We start from the raw sequence: 19173 nt of genomic DNA, 5'->3' as shown, positions 1-19173 counted from the left end.
GTAATACAAACCCGAAGTCCGCTTTTTTTCTTCTGGTTTGGAATGTTCTTACCTATGGAGTCCCTAAAGCCCCACAAGGTGATTTTTTAATCTTGTGCACACAAGATAATTTACTATAAATTCGTGTCCGTCTCTACGGACTTTAGATGCACACAGAGACCATATAACGGACAGAATTCAGCTAATCAAGATTCATTTTCACATTAGAATATCATTCAAGTGTAAAACTCATTTTCGTGCACAAAATACATTCTGTACCACAAAAAAAAAATCATTATTTAATGACGAAATCAAACTTTTTGTAGTGCTTTTCGTGACTCGGCAAAAGACGAAATGCCATTTCGTGGTACCATGAATATATAGTAAATTAACTTGTGCGCACAAGATAAAAATAATCACCTTATGTGACTTTAGTTGCTCCCTACTTACCTATATTAATGAAAAGGTCAAAATGATTTACTGAATTTCCAGGTTCCTGAGCCAAACTGATGGAATAGTTCAGTTGAGTATCCTTCAGAAAAATATTATATATGGAATATAAGTAAATAAAAACCAAATAAATGCAGATGGTGTCCTGTAAATGTTTGTTTATTAATAATCATTGTCAACGTTAGAAGGAGCAGCTGTATTGATTGAGTTAGACTAACACACGCAATTACATAAGAACTGCTGTTAATGTGAATCAAACTAGCTGAACTCCAACTGTTTGTATCCGTGGCCTCATTTCACCACATGTTGTTCATGACATTTGAACGCTGATAGAAATGGACATTATGCAGTTGGGTTTAGTTTTCAGTTGTGTGTAAAGTGGGTGGATCTGACTGTTTAATTCCTGCTTAATTAGTTCAGGGGTTCTTCATCATTGATGGATATAAATGATACCTTACTTGACTTGAGTACTTTTTTAAAGAGTCTGACATTTATACTGTCAGCCAGGTTTTACTTTCTTTAGGATCTTAAAGTCTAAACCTTTTAATACAGAAAGAGTCGGGCACTTAGCATTTCACGGCATGTACTTCTTGGCCTTCAGACGAGGTATGATGTGCATGTCTCTGACGTCATCGTGCTGGAGCAGCCAGCACAGGTATCGCTCGGTGCCCATGCCCCAGCCACTGCTGAGTAGGGCCTTCATCTGACGCATCTGAATGTACCATTTGTAAGATTCTTCTGGCACTGCATGGTGCCTCAAGGCCTCTTGCACCATCTCAGGGGTGGAGTGCCTCTCCCCCAGGCCGATGGTCTCTCCCAGACCCAGGAGAAGGTCTGCTGCTTTGGCTTTTTGCTTCCCCGATCCCTCGACATACGCCTGGTAGAAAGGCACCCCGAGGTGGTCCATTTCCGTCAGCCAAACCGCTCCCCCATACCTCCTGATCAGGACTTGCTCCCCTTTACGCGTCAGTTTCTTCCCATACTGGGGTTGTCCATCCTGCACCCATTCAAAACAATCCTCAGATGGCATCATAGGCAAGGCCTGCTCCAGTGTGACCCTTGGTAGGCGTTCCTGTCCATCTAAACTCTTCAGCAGACTCTGAGCATGGAAGAGGGTCCCGGCACACACCAAGATAATGTCAGAGTGTTTTTTCAGCATTGTGTGTGTGAGGTGGGCTACATAGTTTTCAGCTACATGCATAGCCATTTCCATGTCTCCCGGAAGCTCACATTCCACATGATAGAACTGGTTCAGGTGTGTAGCGTCAGGATCTTCCCCACGGAAACTGGGTGACACGTAATAGGTACCTCGCAGGCCTTCCTGAAAGCGCAGGAAATACTCAAGGATGAACTGCATGGAGTCTGCTAAGTAGACATCCTGCCCAAGCATGTTTACATGAACTGGCTCAGAGTCAGATCCGAGGCCCATGGGTGAGGAGATGGTGTCAGTAGTGATGGGAGTCAGAGCGTATGCATACCTGCAGATGTTGTGAAAAAACTCCACAGTAGAATGAAAAAGAGTATCCTGGATTTTAAAGAGCTGGCGGTACCACTGGCTTCTGACAGCTAGATCAGCGTGTTTTTCAGGGTCCTTCCAAGATTGAGGTGGTTTGCAGCGTGTGACTTTTGATTGGATCTCTTTCAGACTATCAGGAGTAGCCAGTGGGCCATCGGCAGATGTCACATACCCCTGGTAGGTTGAACAAAACTGGGGGATGCTGCTTAAATGAAAATTTTCAGGCGGTGAAAGCAATGGAATCAATTTTGCATGGGCGTAATCAATCTCATAGCCTTCAAAGATTAGCGCCACCCCATGGGCACCCATTGCCTTTTTCAGCAGATGGGCTACTTCACGGGAGGCCAGGACCAAAGCCTTGTAGTCGTCTTCCTCCAAGCAAAAGATATTGCTTGGTAGTGGGCGACGTGGCACAAGAACGGTAAAACCTGGAGCACTGGGAAATGGTGTGAGGAAAGCCACATGCTCACTGCTTTCCCACACTCTCCACTGTTTCTCCTCCCCACGCACTATGCGGGAAAAGAGGTTATCGTGGGAAGGGTCTCCAAGAAATTTATAGCTAGGTGGTGTATCAGGTGTCGAAAGGTATGATCTAATTTTAGCTTGGACTTTTTTTAGTTCTGCATCCTCACAAAGTGGACCATTCTTAGAAGTACAGTAACCAGGGTCATAATACTGGAAGTTCATTTCTTCAGCAAGGTGAGGCTTCCAGTTTGGTTCCAGTCCATGCAGTGGCAACAGTCGGATGTGAGCTGCTCGCTCCGGTTGTGGCTTGAACACTAGAGCACAATGCTGTACCTCTAGTTGTTCACAGAGAAGATTGGCGACCGTCTTCGCCCCTAGAAGGAGCTCTAGGAACTCTTGCTCTGGAAGATGAAAGATACTGTTGGGCATGTTTGGGTTCTTTTGAGTAAGTATTGTTGCTCCTGGAGTCCATGGCTCAGAGTGTAAGTAGGCTACTAGTTTATCTGTCTCCCAAATTACATTAGAATAAGTTTTTAAGGGTCTTATGACTTGAGCACATGCGGTGCCCCGTATTATTGATCCAACAAACATCACCCCTGCATTACATTCAATCGCAGTGTCACCACAAGCATCAACAGCTATTATTCCTGCACAAGACCCCTTCAGGTGTTCAGAAATCACCTCCTTACAGGCTTCCTGGAGACTATGGCCTTTGTGGTGGTAGAGACTAGCTACTTTGTGTGCAACCGTCCTTCTCAGAAACACATCCCCATCTCCAGAGCAGGTCACTGCCAACTTCGCATCAGCAAAAATCCCAGCACCCACCACTGCCGTGTCTCCAACTCGTCCTGCGCACTTTCCCACTAACCCGCCGGTGGACGTTGCTGCAGCCAGCTTCCCATGCCGATCCAAAGCGACGGCTCCTACTGTTTGTGGGTGGTTGCTTCTTGAGGTACCTCTATCCATGAGTTTCATCTTCAGCTCCTTGTGCCGCACATCAGTGTGAAAGTACTCAGCTCCCATTGGCTTCTCCTTGTCATCCAGGCACTGCAGGAATGCTTCGGCACCATCTCCAACCAGGAGTCCATGGGGGCTCTTCTCCATGACCTTCCTTGCTGCTTTGACTGGGTTTTTCACTGTTTTCACACAAGCCACAGACCCAGAATTCAGTTCGCTGCCATCTACGATAGTTGCCTCCATTTCGTTCCTCCCTTCCCTGTTGAACACTGAACCTTTGCCGGCATTGAACAAGAAGCAGTCCTCAAGTGCAGACACGCATCTCTCAACTGCATTGAGGCTGCTGCCTCCACCTCCTAACTCTCGTGCCCCCAGCATTAGGGCTGACTGCAGTGAGAACTCAATCATATTTATCTCATTCTGCTTCAGTGTCATGTCCTCCCCAGCCCCACCATGGATCAGCAGAGTGAAATCTGATTTCATATCTGCAGTCAAACCAGAAGAAGCTTTCTGCTGATTGAAACCTCCTGCTTCAGTGACTGGATTTTCCTTCTCTGTCATATCATCTTGATCATGCAACCAGCATTCCAGTGCCCCCATTTGAGCTGCGATAGCGTACCTCAGAGCCAACAGCATCATCAGTTTAAGAGTGTTTTTAAGGTTCTCCTGAAGTTGGTCCAAAACATTAGCAAAACTACCTTTCCCATTAAGGACCATGCGAACTCGGTCTCTTCTTCCAAGGTAGGTGACAGCCAGCTGGTCCTGCGCATACACATTCCCCACGGCGCACTCCACCCCTTCCATCAAATCTTTGCCTGTGAGGTAGACTGAAGGACAGCCAAAGGGATCTAGAAACTTTTTAAGAGGGTTGTCCTGGGATAAAGGTAAGCGTAGGGCAGCCAAGTGAGGACCTACACCCTGACCACTTTTTGTGTTTTTGATGAGGTGCTTGTGCTCCTGGAATGCTTGATGAAAGAGACACAAGAGGTCTTTGGTGTGCTGAAGGGTGTTGCTGGGCCCAGTGCAGGACATTAAGACCTTCAGTAGCTGGTGGGACTGCACAGTTGAAGTGAATGTGGGATCACAGCGGCCATGCTTATAGTGACGCATATGGGTGGGTGTGACCAGGATGTGTCTCTTAGCAGAATCCCTGAGAGTCTGCCAAAGGGCAAGTTGTAAGGAGAAATTGACCCATGCATCGAACAAGGCCCTGTGAGCTCTCAGGGTGCTGAAGATATCTGGATAAGATGGAACCTCAAATGTCATGATAGGATGGGAAGCCTGAAGAAGTGATTGGGGGGTGGGGGTGCTTTGCTGCCTTATGGCCTGTAGCGGGAAGGACAGTGGATGAAGAGATAAGGAATTGCTGGTACTCAAGATGTTCTGAGGGCTGAGTCCAGCCTCCGGCAGAAGTTGGCTTAATTGAAGTGACTCAGAGAGGTGCCACACGCTCTCTGTCACCAAGCTGGCGACCATGCCATCCACGGCACTGTGCTCAAACACCACACCTGCCGTGCTGTCCTGGAAAACCACTATATTCATCACCTGTGAGAAACACGATACTCATCAGAAATAGACACCACTCTCATTGCTCAGACCAGCTATTCTACACTACATAGGTTCTATTCGGTCATCTTCTGCTTGTTTTAATTAAAAGGCAAATTCTAAAATCATAAGTTACTTCACCCTCCATAAAGTATGATTTAGTCGTTATTCCATGTTGTCTCACTGGAGCTTTTTTCCCTTTTGGTCACCACATGTCAAAAGCATCCCATAAAGACCTTCCATTACCTTGTCATAGTATCGCAGGCAACGTCCATCATCTCTCCCAAGTCTCAGTTTGTTGAGGGTTTCAGCCAGACCAGGTGGAGGTGGAGAATTGTCCAGAGTCAGGGCCACCACGGCGCTTTCCATCAGCTCAAGCGAGACGGCCGCTTCTCCCCCGCTGTCTAGGATGCGCTGCCTCAGGGCATGCCAGTCCTGGCGTGGGAGGGTGGAGAAGCCACAGATGATGGCAGGGTCCTGTTCCTCAGCTGCTTGGGGCCAATTGGCGGCCTCTGCCACCTGGCTGTAGATGTCGAGGAAAGGTAGCGGGTATGGGGGCACCCCAGGATTCGGACGACACAGGATCTGCACTGGGAATATCCCTCCATGGCAGATCAAGATGGCATGAAGGCTGTCCGGGAAAACCTGGAGAAAACCCAGATAGGCGGAGAGTAAAGGACAGCCGATTGGATCATGATTAAGGATTTTGGGTGGAGCTCTGCTGCCATATATGCAGGCAACGGTGAAATACTTCACAGAAAATATCCAGTACGGGAAATTCCAAACGTAGCCTTCAAGTATAAAGCGTTGTCTGAAATGGGCTTTAGGGGCTTCAGTATGTGAGCGAGAAGCTGCATTTTCATTTTCAGGACATGGGGTGAGCATTCCTAATCAGTCTGGAAGTAATATTTAGGCATGAAGCTCACCTGAATCTGGTCCAGACTTTTACCAGGGAGGCGGCTGGCGGAGAAGATCTCCGACTGCTGTGTCCTCTCTGTGGGAGCTTCACCCTCCACCAGCTGCGGCTCAGTGCAGAGCCTGGCCACCGCCCAGAGTAGAGCTGCTGCGCGCTCAGCTGGGACGCCGGTCCGCTGAGATCTGGAGGGGGCCAGGACAGCAGGGACGGCGGTGGAGGTGGGCAGAGGTTCACGGCAAGAGAGCAGACGGCACTTGAACTGGTCGGTCACCCAGTTCTCGTGTCTGGACGCAGTGGCAGCCAATTGGGCATGCATGTCTTGAAGCACCCCCTTCTGGTGGGACAGGGTACTCTCATAGTCTGAGTACTGCTGGGGATCCAGGGTGAGCTGCAGCACACGGCTGGCCTCGCCCAGGGTGACCTCCAGCTTGGGAATGGGGAAGTCAAGCAGCTTCATTTCCATGAATGACCTATGACTACAGAATCCAAGAATTAGTCAATATTATAATTATTGGTATTTTTATTATAATTATTTGTGCATTTTAGAGGCTTGTAGGAGGCTTGTAGGTGCCAGGGAGGGTAAGGTCTAAAATGCCCGGAGCTTTCAGCTCCCGTCAGCCTCCCTGATAGCAGACAGATCTTAGCACAGCTGCCCGACCAAACCTAGCAGCTTCACTGGGCAGCAGGTGATCACCATAGTAACAGTGGCTGCCAGTTTATTTCAAACTGTGAGGTATTTTAACAAGAAAACCTTATAGATGGCCACACCAGGAGGAAGGTGAGAAGGTACTCAGCGTACTGCTGAGGAAGTATCACTGGGGAGGAAGTATCCTCAGTCAGTATTCTGAGCCACTGTAATCACATACATTTAATTCAGTGCTGCCAAGGTCAAAACCTATAAATATATAATTACTCATTACTCAGATTCTGTTACTCATTTCTACTCTCTATGTCTGTCCTACGTTTTCACTTTTTATATATTTTTCTTTGGACATTTCTATAAATTTTCTCTTGTGACATTTCTGTTTCTGGTCGCCACGGATACATACCCCATGCTGTGTAATTGAGTTTCATAATTAGATTTTTCTCCCAGTAATGACTACTAGCTTTGCAAGAAATTTAGCTTGGCTTGGCTCAATAATTTACTAAGTCTTTCATTAGGAATGTGAGAATTTAAAATGTCTCCTTATACAAAACTAATTTTATGTAACAAAATTTCTGATGCTGTTCATTGCATAAATGCTGATGTTTTCCCCAGAACCCATTACAAACACACAATAACTCGTCAATGTAACCCACTTTAAAATATAACAAAAAAGTTTAAAAGTTTATAATCTTACAATTAAATAAATTACGTTTACATTAATTTCATTAATGTTCAAGTGCTTGAGTAGGTTTGCTAGTGTATACATGTATGCATGCTTGTCATAACTTTGAGTTATTTCTGACAATAATAAATAGATAAAATAAGGTATGTGAGCTAAGCAGTCCTGGATATCACTCCTGAGTTACTTACAGAGATAGATTTGTAGGTAAAATAAATGAATCTGGCTCTATTATTATTTTTTAAAATGTTAAACTCAGTGGCCAGTTTATTAGGTACATCAGCTTTTTTATGGAAGCCTGCTCCTATGATCAGCTGTGATTGTATCACATACAGCACACAAACCGCTTCAAGATGTTTAGTTACTGAAGTTACAGCATTAGAGGAGCAACAGTGCCTGATTTAAGTGGGTCTTTGTAGGGGTACCTAACAAAATGGCCAATGAACATATTTTAATTTGTGCCCGAAACCATGACACTACAATCAATATAGAGTTTTGAAACTTTATAAACTGCATACATACAAAACCTCTGTAATTGTAATTGTAAGCTGTAATTGGTTTGTAGACATAATTAAAGCCTGGATTTAAAAGAAGCTATAGGGATTACACTGTCTCAGAAACCTTTTTTTTCCAATTTACATGTCAGAACACACAGCTAAACGTTGTCTTCCACAATAGGAATTGTAGCTGTAAATCACAGTTAACACTGTCAGAGAGAACTAAAAGTACTCCAAAAATATATCATTATATCATGCTCATTGAATTCTGATTATTTATAATACTGCTTTTTGCACTGGATGTAGATAGATCATTTATAAAAAATCTTGTGATCTGGTTTGGTTCCAGTCAGTGATACTAATTACAGGTATAACAATCTCTTTAATGTATGCACAGCTTACCTCTGGGTGGTACGTCTGGACTCACCCTAAACTAACATATGCACCCGATGTCACATACATCAAAATACACAAACAGAATATTCATCATATTCCATAATACATATAGTAATTTCTGTAAGATGGACTTACCTCCGGGTAGAAAAGGCTCGGAGATATGAAGAGGGTCTGGAATGTAAGGAGAGTTTAGTACAATGGGGTTCCCTATGCCAAGTAAAACAGAGCTGGGCCCTAATATGGACACACTGATTCCAATTATGGAATTTAATTTCCCGCACAGAGGCTAAGTGTGATGCAGATTCCCATGACAGAGCCCTGTCAATGAATAACGTGACGTTTTCCTATTTTAAAACTGTTCACGCGGATTTTATATTGATTTCGTTCATTTGCTATCAATTGTAATGTTGTTTTCCTCTTATATGACATTTATAGGAGGCTTTATCATACTGTCTTGCCCAAATATAATTACGTAACTGTTTATTATTTATGCTGTAAAACCCTCAGCAGAAGGGAATTTCACAATGGAGTTTTTTTGTTGTTGCCTTTTCAGTGGCTTCAGTTAGAGAAAGAAAATGACGTTTGGGTCTGAGATTAGTTGGGGGTCTCAGTTTTGTTGGGGAACCAAGCAGAATGTAGCAATATGTGGAAAACACCAGGAACAATGGAAATATGGAACAAACAAGGACAAATAACAGTGAGCCCTGCAGTGGCCCTGAAGAAATGTGATTTTGGACACCCCACCTACTGATATGGAAAAAATACCATAACAATAACAAGTGCAGTTATGTGTGGTGAGTAGCCCAAGGAAGAAACCTGTGTCCATCTGTTGTATAATGCCAACTACAGTAATAGATGGTGGACTCCATGTTTGCAATGTATATAGGAAGATTCTGAGCCCTCTGCAACTGGCTGCCTGTCCTCTGCGCTTTTTATGTACAAGAGGATAGGTATAATGAACTTTGATTCTATTAGTTCAAGATTTAATGCATTTTGAACAAAGGTCATAAATGCAAGAACATCTTCAAAAGCGCACTGTGAGAAAAAGGAGGCGTATGGTGGAAATATGGATGGACAGTCAGGTGATTTGCTTTGCTTACTAATCTTATCTGTCACGCACTTCTACTGAAGAACTGAAGAAATTCATGGAATCTATGTTTTTCTGCCCCACCTAACCTGAATGAAGCAAATATGTGCACAGTTCTGAAAGTAGGTTTCCTGTGTACGGCTTTCTTTTCAATAAAAACTCTTCAGATTACGTCGGTTAGGGCTAGTTAAGTGCATGAGAAAGCACATGACATCTAGTAGCATAAAAAAGTGATTTAAAGCGGCATACACCACAATTAATATAAAGATTAATCTTAGAAGTCGTCAGGTTTAGACAATCTAAAACAAGCATTGAGCTTTTCATTCGTGTCCAACTTCGTTGAGACAACACAGTGGCGTCAGTTGGCTTAAAATTGAGGAGGTAAGAAGATAACGCATTTTACAATATTATAATCATTTTCTTTTTTAAAGAGAAGGGAGACGAAATGTTTTAAATGACAATAAAATAATACTAATGAGTAATGGGCCGTACCCGGACAAACGTTTTAATAGAGAATACGTTTTTAAATACCATGCCCGTGTAAAAATTGCATTTTGATCGAAATGTCCATCATAATTCGCCATGAGGCTCACCCTGGTAATGAGTTATTTCAAAGTTACTTGTTTCATAATAGAGGTTCTACCACTAAGGATCATTTTTTTATAAAAAAAAAAAAAAATACGATCCCGTTAGTTTAACAATTGTATCTGTGTTCAACTCTATATAATGAAATACGGTATTTAAAATAATCTTTTTTTCCTTTGCCGGCACCCCGGAAGTACTTCATCGGGGGGTCGTGAGGTGGCCATCGTGTTCCGGTGCGAGTTTCTTGACCGATGAAACTAGAGAAAGCTGTTTTGTTTGATTAAAACAGCCTTTCTCACTCTGCTTTAAGTCAAAAGGTGAGTTTGTGTATCTTGCTCAAGGTGCATGTGGTGTTTTCATTTCTCATGTCACTGTGTGTTTGTTTATACAGTTGTGTGATTTTACTTAAGGTCAATGAACATGCTGTTTCACATTTCCGTCCTTTCTTAATTCGAAGTGCTGTTTCGTGAGATACCCTTTTTTTTGCTTATTACCGTTTTTTGTTTTTTATGTGCAACATAATTTTGTTTTTAATTTGGTTGAAGGCTCACTGTAGTAGCAGTCGCCGTGAATTAACATATAAAAACCCTTACTCCGAATCTGGCATTAAGATTTTACTGTTTCTCCGTGTTAATGTTGAAGCGCTTATATTAGTTGTAAATATGCCTTGCCTTACGTTTTGGTATGCTTAAGATTTTTGCTTTGTAGTTAAGCAGAGGGCATCACATGTAGTATTTGCTGAGTGTCTGTAACCATCTTGTCTAAGACGTCTAACGAAATTGAAAAATGTCTCACCCTTTAGAAGTTATAGATTAGTTAAATTGTAGCTTTCATCTTTCAGGTATGTGTTAAATTGACGTGTGTTATTACCAGCTCTTGTGTCTTCCTCGTGTGCATGGTTACTGGAGTGTGTCAATATATTGGACTCTGGATCCTTGTCTTTCTGCACAGTTACAGTTGACTGAGTGTCCCTCTGCGCATGGTGCCTGATGGGCGGCTGGTCGCGAACTGCGGTGTTGGAGCTGTACAGAGCACTGCTCCGGGCGGGACGCCACCTTCAGTACACGGACCGCAACTACTACAGGCGTGCCGTGTCCCGCGAGTTCCGCCGCTGCCAGGCCCTGTCCACGCAGCAGGACAGAGAGGAGGCACTGAAGAGGGGCCAGTTCTTCCTCAGCAGTCGCCTGGGAGGCCTGGTCTAGTATCATTGGGGGAACCACACACATCCTAGACTGGACTGTTCCGGGCATCCAGTGTTGGACTAGCAACAGGTGTGTGTAACTCAATGGGTTGGAGATTGTGGGGGAGGACAGTGTATAGCTTAGTGGGTTAGTGACGGTGGGGGCTGTGACCGGAATGTTATAGGTTCAGATCTGTTGGTTGGCAGAATAATCAGATCACCTTTGGGTCCTTGAACAAGACCCTTAACCTATATTCCTCCTGGCCCACTGACTCTGTCCCCTGACTCTAAGCTTAGGCTTTACTCAGAAGAGTTTGTTTTTATTTAATGGGTACATGCTGTTGGAAATCAGGACATGTCATGCTGAAACCAAATTGCAATGTACAGCTGGCATCCTAGGGAGAGTGAAGGTGGTGCGTAGGGGCTTCAGCTCTGTGTATTTGCTGATTTTGTGGTTCACAGAAGTGAAACGCTAAACTTTGACAATAATCTGCATTTTTGTGACGGTAATATTAGTCATTTGATGTGTGAATTAATGGTCTCCACCCAATCTCATCTAGCAGAGAAAATGGCTGGGGTCGGTGGCGATCGGAAGGGGAAAAAAGACGACAATGGGATCGGCGGCGCCATCGACTTTGTGCTGTCCAACGCCAAGCTGGTGCTGGGAGTCGGGGGGGCAGCTATGCTGGGCATCGCCACGCTGGCCGTGAAGAGGGTGAGTCGGGGGGGGGGGGAGGAGGAGGGTGTGAGAAGGACGGGTGGCGGGGCAGCAGAATCGTCATGGAGGTAGGATGTTTCTTATTTTCACTTGTCCCCCCGCAAATAGATGTATGACCGAGCTATAAGTGCTCCCACCAGCCCAACCAAGATGGACCAATTGGGTAAGAGGAGCTGGGAGGAGCCTAGCTGGTTGGGGTCGTCACCACGGTTACTGAACTCCGACATGAAGTCGACGGTCAGTCGGTCGCTGCAGACCCTGCCCACGTCCTCGAGCGCCTTTGAGCCAGGTAAGCTAATCCGGCAGCCTTACCGCGGTACGGCGTTGCTGTGCCTTCCTCTCCTGTCTGAGGTGCATAAAGCTGAGTATAAGTTGCTTGTGTCCCTTTTGGTGAAAGTGTGCGTATACTACAGTAAATGGTGAAGACGCTGAAATCCTCTAACATGAAGCTAAAACCTCTGGCATGCAGATGTCAAATTCTAATACATGTTTTTAGCAAGTCCTAATTCCATGGTGTTGTCTGTTGTGGCCTCTAGGAGGTGCTGTCACTAATATTCACAGTCTAAACATAATGCTCCTTCGCTTTTCGTCCTATCCAGACTACAGACGGCGGCGGCCGGCGAGAGGCTCCGCCTCCGGTCAGGCGGAGCTGCGGCACGCCCGCATGCGGCTCTCGCTGCAGGAGCAGCTGTGGTCTTTCTACAGGCGGCGCGTGGCCATTCCCAGCGAGGAGCAGGCCACCGCACGCAGAGCTGCGCTGGACATCTGCGCCGAGCTGCGTGCCTTCCTGCGTGCCAAGATGCCCGACATGCCACTGCGGGAGATGTACCTCAGTGGCAGCCTGTATGACGACCTGCAGGTGCTTCGCGGGGTGGTGCCGGGGGGTGTCGGACACTCCGTGATAAAATTCTGGAGAGGGCTGAACACCTGGTGTGCAGACACTGGAGGGGGGAGGGGTCAGGCATCTGGGGGGGGGTGCCAGGAGAACCTGCTTACGTTGTCTCTCTCTGCAGCCTTGCTTGTTTTAAGATCTCACATGAATGACACCCTTGTGCTTTAGGTGGTGACCGCTGACCATGCACAGCTGATGGTCCCCTTGGTCCTTGAGAAGAACCTGTGGTCTCCGGTCCCGGGGGAAGATACCATCATGAATGTGCCTGGCTTCTGGCTGGTCCGCCGGGAGAACCTGGAGTACTTCCCCCGGGGTAGCAGCTACTGGGACCGCTGCGTCGTCGGGGGCTACCTGTCCCCTAAGGCCGTGCTGGAGACGTTCGAGAAGCTGGTGGCAGGCTCCATCAACTGGCCGGCCATCGGCAGCGTGCTGGACTACGTCATCCGGCCGGTGGTGCCCACGGAGACGCTGAGTCTCGAGGTGCAGTACGAGACCGACCGGCGGCTCTATGTGGACTTCCTGCCATTGCTGGTCATGGAGGACGGCGTCTCGCTCATCGCCAAGCCGCACCGCTGGGCTGAGCGCCACGAGAACCTCTGGCGGCAGAGCTTCCGGGCGGCGGAGACGGCCAAACTGCGTGCCCTCGACCAGGAGGATGCCGGTTGCCGCTGCCTGTGCCTCAAGGTGGCCAAGGCCGTGTGCCGGCTGAACCCGGCCCTGTGCCGCCTCTCGTCCAGCCAACTGACCAACGCTCTATTGCTGCTCAGCGAGGCCGACGGCGACTGGACTCAGGATGCGCTGGCTGACCGCTTCCTGGAGCTGCTGCGCGCATTAGTGGGACACCTAGAGGCTGGGAGGCTACCCTGTGCCCTCAGTCCCAAGGTCAACCTCTTCTGCGAGCTGACTGCTGAGGAGGTGGACGAATTGGGCTACACGCTCTACTGCGCTTTGTCCAACCCCGAGACCCTGCTGAGGACCGCTTAAGCTGGGGCTGCCATTAGCCAGCATCAAGCTAACTGCTGGTCCTGCGTACGGTCTTGTGAAGGCCTCACGCCCTGTGGCCTCACACCCTGACCCAATAGCGCCGTGTGGTAATATGCCTCACTCTTCGGTTTCCTTTGCCCTCAGTCCCTTGACTCTTCTGTCAGTCTTCCGTTGGCCTGATGAAGAAGGATCCTCTCACAGCCCCTCTGTCGAGACGTGTGATTGGCTCCTCCGCTGGAATTACACACCCAACCAATAAAATCAAATATATGAATGATTTTCACTTTTATTCTGTTTGGATTTTCCTCCTTTATGCCTGGGATCCTCTTCTCCATCCTCCACCTGCAACGAGGAGGTAGGATGATTTACTCGTGACCTAGCAGGACTTTATGTCTCAGGGCGTCGTGTTCAGAGGGCCCCCATTGCAGGGGGGAGGTCAGGAGAGTAAAGCCATGTGTCTGCAGTCTGTCACCTGGGCTCCCTCGCAGAGCCATGTCCGACATGCACAGAAATTGTGTGTGTGGGCGTGTCTCTGCCCTGCCAGTTTGCGCCTTCCCTCTCCAGCTCTGATTTCCTAGATTTCCACATGATCCCTGACCCGCGTAGCGAAACAGTGTTTGTCTTCAGTGTGTGTCGATAGCAGTGTTTTCTCTCTGCTGTTAGTCTCGCCGGGTGTCACGTTCCCATATATCTTGACACCGCGTTGCTGACGAAGCTTGACAACCAGACAAAAAGAAACAGTAAAGCTGATAGAGGTGTGAGTGGGTGGGCGATTGTTTTACCTGAGGTGGGCTACAGTGTTTTTTTTTTTTTTTCTTGGGCGGAACCAGGATTTATTTTAAAACCAAATAGACCATGGAGATTTGCGTGAGAATCATCTCTTTGGTGGGGGGGGGGTTCAGGAAGGTACGAGGTCTTTGTGTGTGTGTGTGTGTGTGTGTGTGTGTGCGTGCGTGCGAAGAGAGATAAGGAGACAGAAGAGGATGTTTGTGGTCAGCGGTGAGATTCTGCACTTGTGAAACGGCGATCCAGCAAGGCCCGCCATGCTGGCTGTGAGACCCGGCCCGGCCCGCCGTGCTGGCTGTGAGGCCTCCATCATCTAACCGTTTGCACGCAGGCTTCTTGTTATCCGCACCTCTGACCACTGTGTCTCATCCTTTCACTAAAGCACTATAAGAGCTTTTTATTTACTTTTTATGGTGACTTTTCTGGCAAGTAATGAAATTTAATAAAGTGTACAATAAATCTACAGACTCTAGTATTTTTCTATTTATTGTATGGATGTAGCCAGTATGTCACCAACGTAACCATGTGGAACTGCGTGACGGGGAAATTTGCACGAACTCGGACATGTTTTGAGAACTTGTGTCCTTCGCAGACTTTCTGCTTTTGACTCATTCTGATGTGTCTGTGGCCGGAGCTCCAGTCACGTGTCGCCCTGCATGCTTTTTATCTGAAGCTTCTTACTGAAGCCCCGATTCATTAATGTCAGGTCAGAACAGCTCTTTGGGGTGCCGGCCTGTAGAGGGCGGTAGCTTCTGTTTGTCCAGCTAGGACATTTTGATGACTGCATGAGACGTGTGTCTTGGTTAAATGGTCACATCCTGCTAGCTTCCAGGAAGCCCCAGAGCAGCGATAAGGGTCACGTGTCAGACTTGCACCGGCCTTTAAATCTTAGCCTTGTTTTTGTCCTGAAAATAAAGGTGCTCTTATGCTGTAGTTTTAAATATGTATACATTTTTTGGCAAAAACCTCGTCAGCCCACAGAAGCTTGCAGTGTGGTTAAACATCAACTGTGTTTCTTCATGTGTTTTTTTGGTAACTATCCAACAGTCTGTTTTGTTCCATGAATGGTCTTTTGAGAGCTGACCCTAACTGTTCTTTGTTTTGGGTTTTTTTGTCGATTGACGCAGAAAGTCACCTGCCACAGTCAAATGAGAACCCTGAGCTGTTACAGAATCTCGAACGCGCCTGTCATGGGACCCCTAGGGCAGACAGGAGTGACTGTGTGAAACGCATACAGGGGAGTATAGTTCTTTGTGACCTCGGCCTGCTCTGGGCCTTTAGACTTAGTTTCCATGGTTATAGTTTCCTGTCCACATCGGGCCATCGCCTACAGGAAGTACATGTTTCAAAGAACCACGGATTGTGTTTTGTTTCTCTGTGATTTATTAAAAGAGATCAAGTCGGTGTCTTTCGTCTTTATTTGTCTGGCATTTTAACAGATTGTGAAACATCGTTTTACATGTTGAAAGCGGCTTCAGCCTGAAACGAGCACTGCGGTCTTAAACCAACTGAGTCACTGTACACTGCTGCTCCTGTTAGACTAAAGCGTTTGCTTGTATTAATCTAGGCAAAAATCGTCAAGGTGAAGCAGTGCATCTCGGCAGCAACGCTAAAGGCAGCGCTGCCGCATTGGGTATTTCAGCAAAATCCACCCTTGCATATAGCTAAAATAAACACACTTCCTGAAATAAAGGATGTTAATTGGTCACTCCGTACATGGTGTTGCAACTTGCCGTGACAATGCAAGGTGTTAAAACCATGTTAAGTGTACAGTAGTTTTGTTCTGTGCTAAGAAACCAAGCCTGCATGTTGTTGCATTTTGGTCTCTCCTTCCTTGCTTGTCACTCGGCCCCACTTAGCGCCCCGGCCTCGCCAAAGCGAAGCCCACTCGGTCGGCGTCCCTGTCAAACACACTGTAGTACCGACCAATGAAGACGTCTCCCAAGATCCAGAGGGGCCCGGCCGGGGGGGGCACATCCAGCGCCATGAATCCGGACAGACAGATTTTCTGGCCCATTTGGGACTCCTGCATGGTGACATAAGGACGGGGTCAGTATATCGCACACCACGTACGGACCCGACCCAAACCAGCGACGGGGAGGTAACTGGTACCTTCAGAATGTAATCCTCTCCCGTCAGATTGAACTGCTTCCCCCCAAGAGTAAGGGAAATAACTGGAAGCGATGGGATCATCTTGCAATTAATGAAATACTGAAAAAGACAGAGATATCCATGCATTGTAAAGCTATGACAGTCTGCGACGGCTGATCACTGTTAAAGAGCAGCACTGCGTGCAGACTGTGCAGCATCTGCTCATTACCTCGCCCATCAGCAAAGGAAAGGCCCCGATGGCCTTCTGCAGGGCCTGCACTTCCTGGGCGGGGCCGGTGATGAGGGACGTGCCCGTGTCGACGATCGCCTGACAGCCACCCTTGCACAACGTCAACTGGTTCCCCACAAGGACGCTGCGGGGGAAATGAATAGGAGAAGCTGTCAGAGGAAGCAGTGAGAGGTGTGAGAATGTGAAGGATGAGGTGGCACTGGCCCTTTCAGTGCCGTTGGAACCATTTCTGAAGAACTCGAACCCACCCTGTAAAAGTAGGAATCATAGCTTGAATCTCACCTGTCCATTTTGATCTGCCAGTAGGCTTTGCGGGTCACGTTCAGGTAGTGCAGCTCCCCCTGGTGGTACTCATTGTTAATGCCGCCAAGCATTAACTCTCCGCCCACAGGTGCAGCAGGGTCTCTGGGAGAGACATCAGCGTGTTGGGGAGGCGAACATTTATATCAACAATGCACCATATAAAAGTCTGCTTCCTTCACGGTACTGCGAACAGTAATGAGGTAATTAATGATATATTGAGACAATAAGAACATGTATGTTAATATGTGCCAAGTGAAGCCGACAGCACGATGGCATCAGGTTATGGATCATTCCCGTCTCCCCAAACCTGCAGGTGAGGGTCTGCATCTACACACCTGCTCAGGTAGAAGGAGAAGACGTTTTGGGGCAGCAATTTGGCTGCTATGGCAGAATCAAAGACCGGAGTGGCCTGGGCGACAGAGATGGAAGGGTATCCCATTCCCAGTATGCCATCGAAGTGCGCCAGGGCGAACACAATGCCCGGCTGGCTGACCGCCTCCCCAAACTGCTGTCTGGGAATGTCCAAACCGGCCACCTGAAAGGCAAAGTCACGGACAGACAGGTCAGTCCAACAAACCAGCAAACCGGTCACCTGAAAGGCACGGTCACAGACAGACAGACAGGTCTGTGCATCAAACCACCAAACACACAGAGAAGAAGCTTTTTGTAAAAACCCTGACGACTCATGCACCGAGACCACATCCTGGCTGAGGAACCCGGACAGGCTGCCGCTGCCATACTGGATGGCGAATTTGGTTCCGTTCTTCACGTAGGTGCTAGACTTCTTGGAATCGTATCGTTGGTGGAGCCCTGTGAGAGCAGGAGACCCAGTTCTGTGCATGTTGAGAAGCTGCACGCCATCAGTGACGATAATCAACACCACGTAGACATTATTCAAAGGAGATGCCTTTTTGTGGCATGTCATCCTAATGGTAAGAATGATCCGAGGGCAATGGGTCCCTGCAAAGGGTGTTATCGAATATTGAATATCTCCTTACGAAATGAAGTGTTTTCTTTGGGCAATAGTTATCAGGGAAGATATGGATTCATAGCTACCAGTCCAGCTCATTTGCACAAGGTGCTTAACCTAAAGCAATTCATTGCACTAATCAGATGTAAAATCAAATGTCAAACAGAGTGAAGCTGGGAGTATAGGAGCACAAGTAAATACAATGTAAGTGGCGCTGACTTACAGCAGGCAAAGTTCCAGAAAGAGCAACTGGCAGAGGGAACCCACAGGTTGGAGGAGCCGGTGTCAAACAGCACGGAGAAATTTTGCTGCGGAGAGCCGATACTGATCACCCCGAAATACTGAGCCTGATGAGAGAGGAGGATGGGAGGTAAACTCATTCTGGAGAGTAAGAGCCTTGGGTTAGCGCAGCAAAACTACAACGCTCTCCTGACTTGCCAGTATATTCGTTTATTAAATGCATAACAGACTATGAGGATAAGACATGGCCCAAACTCACATCCATGAAGTTGGTGAGTTGCTCTACAGGCACTTGCTGGTCGGCGGCGACGCTGTACCCTGCGCGCTCCTCCGCCTTGGAGCGCAGCTGCTCCAGCGTCATGCCGCTGTCGCAGAGCCGGCGGCGCAGCGAGCGCATCCTGTGCAGAGGCACCCTGCCGGAGGGCTGCGTGTTAATGCACGATGATCACGGAGACCGCTCCTTTATACTCATATACTCTACATATGTGTGTAAATGTCTCAGTTATCGCTTTTACTCCGTTTCTCAACACAAGCACGTCCACCCCACGGAGTGATCGCGTCTGAAACAGGCAAATTTTTCTGTTGATTATTGTTACACAAGGCTATACGGATGTGGATGTCTGTCCGGACTTGGCATCATGACATAATGCAAAACATGCGCTTTTTACTGAGAAGAGTTAACACCGAAATGAATCCACCGAATGTTATTAAACGTACAAAATAATATTTTACTCGTTTATTATAAACCACACTGCACAACATGTAGCCTACATAAATTAAATTATAGTGATTGTAAATACTTTTATATTTAATAATAATAAAAGTTTATTAACGTATACATGCCGTGATACGCTACCTGATGAGAGCATCGCTCTGATGTACAAACATTAATGTGAGGAACGCAAGAAAGTGAAACCGGTTCCCGGTCATCTTCGGAAGTCGCGGAGCTTCGGCGGCCAGGCGCTCACCTTTTTCTCTTCAGCCTTGATAACAAACCCCTTAATGTCCCCCAGAAGCTCCGCCTTTCTGCTTTCTCATTGG

At 47.1% G+C, this 19173-nt stretch overlaps 4 protein-coding genes across 6 annotated transcripts; 2 read left to right on the top strand and 2 right to left on the bottom strand.

Moving 5' to 3' along the window:
* Positions 1-609: 609 nt before the first annotated feature.
* Positions 610-9884, bottom strand: si:ch211-256m1.8 (uncharacterized). Of its 2 annotated transcripts, XM_048990584.1 has the most exons (5): positions 9727-9884; positions 8182-8217; positions 5839-6304; positions 5159-5557; positions 610-4912 (listed from the first exon to the last, which is right to left on the bottom strand). In XM_048990584.1, exons 3-5 carry the CDS (start codon positions 6289-6291, stop codon positions 1004-1006), a joined length of 4761 nt encoding a protein of 1586 aa, XP_048846541.1. In that variant the 5' UTR covers positions 6292-6304; positions 8182-8217; positions 9727-9884; the 3' UTR covers positions 610-1003. The 2 variants fall into 2 exon arrangements, with proteins under 2 accessions (XP_048846541.1, XP_048846542.1); XM_048990585.1 differs by lacking the exon at positions 9727-9884 and having other exon boundaries at positions 8182-8361.
* LOC125717541 (MIEF1 upstream open reading frame protein-like) lies at positions 9316-10989 on the top strand. Its single transcript, XM_048990594.1, has 3 exons — positions 9316-9514; positions 9913-10035; positions 10670-10989. The coding sequence occupies exon 3, from the start codon at positions 10708-10710 to the stop codon at positions 10918-10920; it is 213 nt and encodes a 70-aa protein (XP_048846551.1). The 5' UTR covers positions 9316-9514; positions 9913-10035; positions 10670-10707; the 3' UTR covers positions 10921-10989.
* mief1 (mitochondrial elongation factor 1) lies at positions 10851-15682 on the top strand. The gene is made up of 5 exons (XM_048990589.1): positions 10851-10989; positions 11462-11613; positions 11725-11905; positions 12216-12475; positions 12677-15682. The coding sequence occupies exons 2-5, from the start codon at positions 11467-11469 to the stop codon at positions 13490-13492; spliced, it is 1404 nt and encodes a 467-aa protein (XP_048846546.1). The 5' UTR covers positions 10851-10989; positions 11462-11466; the 3' UTR covers positions 13493-15682.
* LOC125717538 (cathepsin D-like) lies at positions 15679-19142 on the bottom strand. Of its 2 annotated transcripts, XM_048990591.1 has the most exons (9): positions 18989-19142; positions 18392-18545; positions 18116-18239; positions 17614-17732; positions 17258-17457; positions 16902-17024; positions 16599-16743; positions 16391-16489; positions 15679-16304 (listed from the first exon to the last, which is right to left on the bottom strand). In XM_048990591.1, exons 1-9 carry the CDS (start codon positions 19060-19062, stop codon positions 16134-16136), a joined length of 1209 nt encoding a protein of 402 aa, XP_048846548.1. In that variant the 5' UTR covers positions 19063-19142; the 3' UTR covers positions 15679-16133. The 2 variants fall into 2 exon arrangements, with proteins under 2 accessions (XP_048846548.1, XP_048846547.1); XM_048990590.1 differs by having other exon boundaries at positions 17258-17732.
* Between the last annotated feature and the right edge of the window lie 31 nt (positions 19143-19173).

The sequence above is a fragment of the Brienomyrus brachyistius genome, chromosome 22 (genome assembly GCF_023856365.1).
Source record: "Brienomyrus brachyistius isolate T26 chromosome 22, BBRACH_0.4, whole genome shotgun sequence".
NCBI lineage: Eukaryota > Metazoa > Chordata > Actinopteri > Osteoglossiformes > Mormyridae > Brienomyrus > Brienomyrus brachyistius.
The sequence above is the reverse complement of the archived record's forward strand: the minus strand, read 5'-3'. Positions and strand labels throughout refer to the sequence as shown.